The 8449-nt window shown below is 37.1% G+C and overlaps 1 protein-coding gene across 1 annotated transcript; it reads right to left on the reverse strand.

The window, feature by feature from the left end:
- Nucleotides 1-3226: 3226 nt before the first annotated feature.
- On the reverse strand, nt 3227-8434 carry LOC131845318 (zinc finger protein 564-like). The gene is made up of 8 exons (XM_059194367.1): nt 8274-8434; nt 8096-8205; nt 7116-7605; nt 6460-6698; nt 6013-6138; nt 4579-4776; nt 3810-4023; nt 3227-3339 (listed from the first exon to the last, which is right to left on the reverse strand). Exons 1-8 carry the CDS (start codon nt 8367-8369, stop codon nt 3238-3240), a joined length of 1575 nt encoding a protein of 524 aa, XP_059050350.1. The 5' UTR covers nt 8370-8434; the 3' UTR covers nt 3227-3237.
- Nucleotides 8435-8449: the final 15 nt, after the last annotated feature.

The following is an 8449-nucleotide window of genomic DNA, read 5'->3' on the forward strand; positions in this document are numbered from 1 at the left end:
TTATTTTAGAAAAATAAAGTTAAATTCCACACAGACAAAGTCGCGGGAACAGCTAGTTATAAATATAATTTTAGAATATTTTTTTATATGGATTCTTTGTCTCAATTTTGGGTTTTTAATTTTCAATAATATTAATATGTTTTTTAGTTAAATTGTATACCTACATTGCCCTGGAGATGGGGATAGGAAAATAATTGCAATACAGTTTTTATACAGTTACAGTTTTTATTTTATAATGTTATTGTAATAATTTTGTATTGCTTTAAATGAATTCTTTAATTTTATTTATAAGTATATATATATATATATATATATTTGTATATGACAAGGAAATGGTTTTTTTTTTACGGATGATATATATACGGTTTATGGCGGGGCACCAGTGAAGAATGATAAGATGAACATGATATATGACAAATTCACCAGGAATTTAACACGATGGTTTCCAGGGGGAACCGCGTGGAGGTCAACCTGACATGGTACTTTGCTAGCAATGGGATCATTAGTCCACATTACTAACAATCTCCTTCCCCCCGACAAGGAAATGGTGCCCCCGCCTGCACTAACGGTTTACGCTGGCGGGGCACCAGTGGAAGGTGATAATATGAGAATGATGACGACACCGAATGGGACAAAATCATATTCGGAGCCTAGACCCCTGTATTTATATGCTTATATTTCATTTGTAATATTATTACAGGTTCTAGGCCAACTGATTGACAGACTCCATGTTGAAGAGGCATGCCCATCATTTCTAGAAGAATTATTGGAACATATTGAGGCAATGCTGAATGGACTATATACAGACGATCAAGTTGTTAGTATATTTTTTATATATATAATTGCAATGGCACATAAACTTTCGGCCCACCTGATGGTAAGTGGTAATCGTCGCCTATATAATAATACACATAAACAGCACTATGGATATCACGTTATCATGTGATGTGCCGTGATACCTTTCCTACAAATGATAAATAGATGTAATTTTACTGCCTTATCTACACTATATGAAAATAACAATATTATAAATAAATAAAATTATTATTATTATTATAAACGCCAAAGTTTGTGAGTATGGATGGATTTTTTTTTCTTTATACCACTTAGGTGACAAACAAGCATACGGCCCATCTGATGGTAAACGGTTACCGTAGCCTATGGACGCCTGAAACACCAGGGGTGTCACATGCGCGTTGCCGACTCTTAGGAAATCTTAATATACCCTTCTTGAAAAACCCCATAGTCTCTCGAGAAAACCTCGGCAATCTAAGTGTACGCGGGAGGAAGCTCTTCTGAAACAGCACTGTCCGAGACCACTTAGGTTCTAGCGTGTAGGGATGAATTCCCTGTCGATGGCGAGCGGTGCGATGGATGTTTGTTACTCTGTCACGCAAAATATACTCAACGGATTTTTATGAAACATTACAGTAGATTATACATCAGAATAACATACAGGCTATAAATATGACGCGGGTGAAACCGGGCACAGATAGTTATACATAAAAAAAATATGGTAAAACTATTTTCAGTTACTGAAAAAAGAAGAGAATATCCACCGTCTCTCTCTATTCAACAAGTCTGTACACATAGTAAAGTACAGTATAGAAAAAATAACGAAAACATTAGAGAAAATACATACAAACTTCACACAAGAGGACTTGTATGAATTGAACGATATCATACAAACTGAGAACATACCATACATGTTTCATATACTAGAAATACTAATTAAAAGATGTTTAAAATCCCGAGACACATTTGAGGATATTTCACAAAAATCTCAAGATATCTCGCTTAGGAGAAGCGACATATCGGAAATATGGCGACGTAGATGGAACATCGGTTGCAAGGACCGGAAAACTGAGGGGAGTCAGGGAAAAAGTTGTGTTTTAACAAAATGTGGTGAAGTATTGAATAAGATCGTTGTGGACTGCATGAACGGGTACAGTTTAGTAGCTTTCTCTGCGTTACAGTGCTTTAATTTGTTGCAATCATAAATAAAAAACGATAAATAAACGTTAACACACTTATATCAACTAATCTAGTATGTTATTTAATCCCTAAGACAAATTTGACATTACCGATGTTGTCAGGTTTTTGAATTTTTTAAATAGTGTTGTGGCATTATCGGCAATTAATATAAATTACCCATTTTATAGGTTATTTTTATATTCAGAAATAATATGTGGGTGTTTATTTTATACGCAATATCATAAAATTAATAACGTATAGGTATTAATAAATATATGGTTGTTGTATAAAAATAGATTTTTTTTATGTTTCACTAAAATAAATGCGAGCAGCCCAAGGCCGATCGTGGTACATGTACGTAAATTTTAAAAACTGTCGTGGAAACGTCCGGTAAAGGTTTAAAACTAATATGTTAAAACAAAAGTTTCCGATTAAACAAATCGGTATCACAGGTACACCACTACTCCGCTATACCTGGTAACATTATTTGATTGAAATTTGACATTTAGACCTGTCAATTTAGTCTCCGGGATTCAAAAATAGAATATATACTCTTTCTCTGACATAATTGACCGGCCCAACGTCACTTTAGCTGCGCGATTCTTTTGATGCCTGTAACTCTACTGCGTCTTCTGGTCTCAGTGTTCCGTATTGTATCTCGTAGACAGATACCGAGCATAGATCGCTCCATTGCACTTGTAGCTTGTTGACACTTCCGGCGGGGGGAAGGGAATTGTTAGTAAAGTGGATTGATGACTCCATTCCTAGCAATGTACCATGTCAGGTTGACCTCCACGCAGTACCTCCTGGAAACCATCTGGTCAATTTATTACAATAGGCTTACTGACCTGACCTCATTGCTCATCTTATCCCCTCCGATCGATCCCCCGTCCAATTCAAACGGGGATCGAAATTACGACGGCCTGAGCCGAGGTTCGAACCCCTAGTGGTGCCTTCAGATTAAAGTCGTATCCGTCAGGCAGGAGTTGGCCTTCAGCCGCTCCATAAGTTCTTCCGCGGGTTTGGAGTGCCATCTGCACTCGCCCCCTAACGTCCGGTGAAGCTGTAAAGGCCAGCTGCGGCCAACAGCATTAGAGTAGTCCGAAAAGCTCATCTTATCATCCTCCACTGGTGCCCCGCTAGCGTAAACTGTTAGCGCAGGCGGGTGAACCATATCATTATCATCTATTAAAAAGAAGACCCTTTAGAAGTCAAACAAGTCTATACAAATATATAAAATCGCAGTGTCTATCTTTAATATTATTAATTAATAATGTCATCTTGTTCATAATAAGAAGATAATTCTTCCTCCAGCTTCTGCTTCTCACAAACTTCTCGCAAATGCCGGTTCAATTTGCTTTTTCCCTGAAAAAAAAAACAAAAGAAACGGTTGTTTTAGGGTTTAGGGGCCATCCACAAGTTACGTCAGTAAGTAGCTATAGTGTTTGTTTATACAAATGAGTAGGGCGAAATAGGTCGCCCTAACAACAAGATGGGGCCTACAACATCTATAGACCGGGCCAACGTAACGGAGTCGCGGTAGAATGATAACGCGATCTCTCAACACCGGCAATGGCACTCGTAGGTACACGGTTTTTAGTGGGTACATTCCACACAGCCCCTCCTGTCCATCCCTCCGACGGTAGACCGGTCTTATGAAAAATTTTCCGCACATTGTCACAATTTATCGAACTAACCCCATGTTAATTAATGTCACACTTTATCTAACTACCCCCCTTGTTAATTAATGTCACACTTCATCGAACCCATCCTCTCTTTAAAGTGTGATGTAATCTGTGTATATATCCCCTTATAATAAAGAAAAGACTAAGCACCTTGAAACTGAGTCCACACAGATGACACACAGCTACCTGATGCTGTTCAGGCGCATCATGGTTCCTCACATGCCGCACCAACGACTTTCTGGTGGTGTACCGGGCTGGGCATCGAGGGCACCAGTAGTTCTTCGTCGAGGAGTGGACTCCAGCGATGTGGTTGGTCAGGGAACGCTGGTTGGGGCAGATCTTGCCGCAGATCGGGCATTCTGGACTGATGAAGAATTAGAAAAATTATAATACAATACCAGCTGATCCTGGAAACGTTGTTTTGACATATAAATTAAAATCGCTATTAAAATAGGGGTTAAGGTAGAAGAGTGAAAATTTAGGGTTGTATCTATTTTTTAATAAAAGAAGTTTAAAAATTGTCCAATCAATAAATAAATAATGTTAGGGGTAGACAACCCTTATCACTTAGGAGCATGAATAGTAGCCGATTCGCAGACCTAGTGAATATGTATATAAAGTTTCATAAAAATCGGTCAAGCCGTTTCAGAAGAGTCCCAAGCTAAACAGAGCCTGTGTTATCGGTACCTACTAGACAACTGATATAAAAACATAGATACGAGTACTTATATTTTTTTTGTAAATACATACATAATAAATACATAGAAAACAACCAGATCGATATAAACTATCATACTCATACACATACAAATGTTGTACCGTGGGAGGAATCGAACACACGACCATCGGATGTAAGGCAGTATGGTAATCCACTAGACCACAGAGACCGTAAAAATACATAACAAAATTCTAAACTTACACACTTTCCTGATGATTAATAGAGTTTCTTCTATGAGCTAGCAGACTCTTCTTACTTGAGTAACTGACACTGCAAGTCTCGCAGAAGAACATGGCCGTTTCACCAGGGTTGTGCTTCTTTTTATGCTGGGTCAGAGTGTATGGACTTTTGAAGGTTGATGAGCACTGGTCGCAGTTGAATTTCCGCCGGATGTGGGTACTGGAAGGTGAAAGAAGAAATATTTATATAGTGTTCATACAAAGAAGTACGAACCGATACGATATTGAAACCTTCAATAAAAGAGCTTATACCTTTTTAAAAGGCCGATAATGTACTTGCAATTCCCCTGGTGTTGTGGGTGCTCATGGGCGGCGGTAATCACTTACCATCAGGTGAGCCGCATGCTCGTTTGTCCCCTGTGTTAAGTAAACCAAACTTAGGTTTGTTTTTGTTGATGATTTTCTTTATCCTCGCCTCTTCCCGTTACGCGGAGTCTTTTAATGGATGATGATGGAATGATGCACCCGCCTGCGCTGACGCTTTACGCAGGCGGGGCACCAGTGAAGTATGATAGGATGAGCATGAAGTCAGGTCAGTTACCCCATCTTGGCAAATGACAATTTATTTATTTATTTATATAACTTCAATGCACAAAATACCAAGGTAAAAGTACATATGGCGGACTTAACTCCTTACGGCATTTTCTACCAGTCAACCACATGTTGTGCAGAGAACTGGTAGGCGGTGCAAATGTAATCAATAAGAAAAATAATACCTATGTCATAAATAATATATATTTACTAAACGTAAGTACATATAAACATACATATACAAATACATACAATATATATAAAGCTATAGATAAATATGAATAAAATACATACCTAAATATACCATTTACATATCATATAACATACTTAATAGTCTGACAATGAAATAGCAACAGTAGATAGAACATAACAAAAAAATTTACTACGATGATTTCCAGGGGAACCGCGTGGAGGTCAACCTGACATGACACATTGCTAGCAATGTGGTTAGTCCACATTACTAACAATCTCCATCCTCTTCGTTACCCGTCGTCGGGTTTTCTAATCTTGAAGGGCCATACGTTTCGCTGGTAAACATCGTCATTTGGCAGGCTCAACTCCTTCATGTCCCTATGGACGTTAGTCGAACAAGTAGTTGGTGGCCTCATCCTCTTTTCATTGTAGCCATAGAAAGGCACTTTTTCACACACAAAAAAAATATAAAGACTGATTGAAAATTAATCATAACTATTAAAAATCTACCAGTTGAGTTTGGTGCCAGTTCTTCTAATTGAATCTCTACACTGAATTAGATGGTAGGGAAAAAATTATAATGCAAAAAATTTGACGTTCATAAGCGGCTAAAATATCTATTTTTCCTACATTAATAAATTATTTTTGATTTAAATAAAAAATTGTGACTTACATCATATGCGTCCTGACAGCTGCTTGGTTGGCGTAACTCTTGCCGCAAACGCTGCACGAGTAATTCCGTTTGCTGGCGTTCGCCTGATGGAACCGCCTTAAATGTTGTTGTAATCCGCTGGCCTCTCTAGATTTTAATATTTTATAAAAAAATGTAGCTACCTTAACAGAACACATTTTTCAGAAGCGCGCGGTTTAGGAATTAGTCGATAGTCGATTAAACTGTCAGTTAAGTTAGTGCAGGCAGGTGTACCATTCCATTATTCATAAAAACAAGTATATTTGTTTATGTATGTATGTAGTATGTTAAAGTCTGTGGTCAAATTAAGAATAGATTAATATACCGTTTATCTTTAATATTATTTGTCTATAGTTATACTGAACGTAAAATGTATGAATTCGAAATCACTAGTATTTTAATGACATTAAATATATTGATGCGACTAACCTGAAGACGGCTCCACAGAGGTGACAGGCGCGAGGGTCGCCGCGATGTACAGGCCGCGGGCTGTACGTGCTGCACGTGCTGCACGTGCAGCGCGGCGCGCGGCCACGTGCGGGCAGGCACATCGCACGTGCGCAGCGCGCGCACCGCAGCCGGCACGCGTGCGCCGCCACGTGGACACGCAGCACGCGCGCGCTCGCAAACCTCAGCGTGCAGGTTTCACATCGAAACTCGCCGTTCGACTACGGATTGTGGAAGAAACAATAATATGCCTGGACAATTCACACCAACTAGCCACAAACTGAGCTGAGCTTGTGTTGTCAGAAGTCTGATAGAAAAGATAGATTTTTTTTGTATATACATAGAGAACACCCAGATCGATACAAATAATCATACTCATGTAAATTGTAATATATGCAGTGATTGTATTACTGAGGAGAGTGCTATTGCTAGCAATGTACCATGTCAGATTAACCTCCATGCGGTTTCACCTGGTAACTATAGTGATAAATTCCTGGTGAATTAGCCCTGATGGTACTAACTGACCTAACCTTATACTCTTCACTGGAGGCCCACATCATGCCGTTAGCGCAGGCAAGTGATTAAAAAAATATTTAAAATGCAAACAGGTAGACAAATTATCATTTTATGTATCTTACCTCTTCATGCCTCATCATATGAGCTTGGTAGGTATCCTTGAACAGAAACCCCAATGCACAATTATAACATTTAAACTCTGCTTCTATATACTTCTTCTGTTTCCTATTCCATTCTAATTCTGCCTTCTGTTCTTCTAAACTTAAAATTATCTTCTCAAACTCCTTTTTTTTCTTTTTTGACTTTTTCTTTTTTGTCTGTATTGATGAGTCATTGTTTATTAATTCCTCAATATTATCCGTTTGGTTATCATCAAAAGATTCATCATTCAATTCAATATTATCATCAGCTATTACATTTGATATATTTTCAGGTAATTCTTGTTCAGTTTCTATATTGTTGGGTTCATTAGCTTCATTATCAGTATCTTCGTTATCATTATAAATATAATAATAATCATTATTGATAGATTCAAATTGATTTTCACTATCTTCACAGCCTAATGTGTGTATTTGAACTTCACTCTCCAAATATTTATATACATTAATTTCTCTAAAAAAGTTATAAAGATATATTAGCAGACTAGCTGTTTTCTGCAACTTTATCAATCTTTTTTTTTAGTTATAAGACAGCCCATAATATAGAGAAAGAAAGAAGCAGATTTCTCTAAAAAAAGTTATATTTAGAGGCACTTTAGTTTAATATTAATATGGATAACTTTAGTGACCTAAGAAAGTCTAATTAAAGGTATTTTCAGAAACCACATGAAGTTTTCAGATAATTGTTGTTTGCTCCATTACAGAATGTTCAGAATAATATATATTCCTAATACCAAGCATACATAGTCACAGCTCGTAAGCACGGCTAATTAATTTTATAATAATAATAATAATATTCTGCCCGCATTGTACGCCGGTTTCTCTCCCTGGGGCCCTTAACCCCGGCCGACTGTGCTTCTACCGGGTGTATGTTGCCATCTCCTCTCCTTAAGAGGGGAGATGAGAATATTTGGAAAAAAAAAAATAATAATAAAAAAACATACCTGAAAATTGTAGGTTCTTGGTAAAGCCGTTGTTTGCAAATACACTTGAAAATCCAAAGTTTCTTTAACAAGTGATGACAAATATAACACAAACCATAGTCAGGTAAAATCTGTAACAATATTTTAATACATTACACGCTTGTTAAACATTTTTAAATTAATATAAAAACAAACTCACATCAATTCCGATTATATCTTTAAATTTATCCGATATTTCATCATTTAGATCACACAATTCAGCGCTATGGCATACAAAACATATAATAGTAGACATTTTTATTATTTATCAAGAAATTTGTACATAAATAAAATAATGAACGTAATATAGAAATTCGAATATAATCAATTCTCAAA

Source organism: Achroia grisella, unplaced genomic scaffold (genome assembly GCF_030625045.1).
Source record: "Achroia grisella isolate CSIRO2021 unplaced genomic scaffold, CSIRO_AGI_Agris_v1 utg461, whole genome shotgun sequence".
Taxonomy (NCBI): Eukaryota; Metazoa; Arthropoda; class Insecta; order Lepidoptera; family Pyralidae; genus Achroia; species Achroia grisella.

What these genes read in the sequence shown, in the direction of transcription:
- LOC131845318 (XM_059194367.1), bottom strand. Translation starts at nt 8,369, where the DNA reads ATGTCTACTATTATATGTTTTGTATGCCATAGCGCTGAATTGTGTGAT. An exon ending in ATATGATGAGGCATGAAGAG is followed by an intron (nt 6,699 to 7,115) that starts GTAAGATACATA and finishes CACAATCCGTAG; the next exon opens with TCGAACGGCGAGTTTCGATG. An exon ending in TGTGTGGACTCAGTTTCAAG is followed by an intron (nt 3,340 to 3,809) that starts GTGCTTAGTCTT and finishes TTTTTTTTTCAG; the next exon opens with GGAAAAAGCAAATTGAACCG.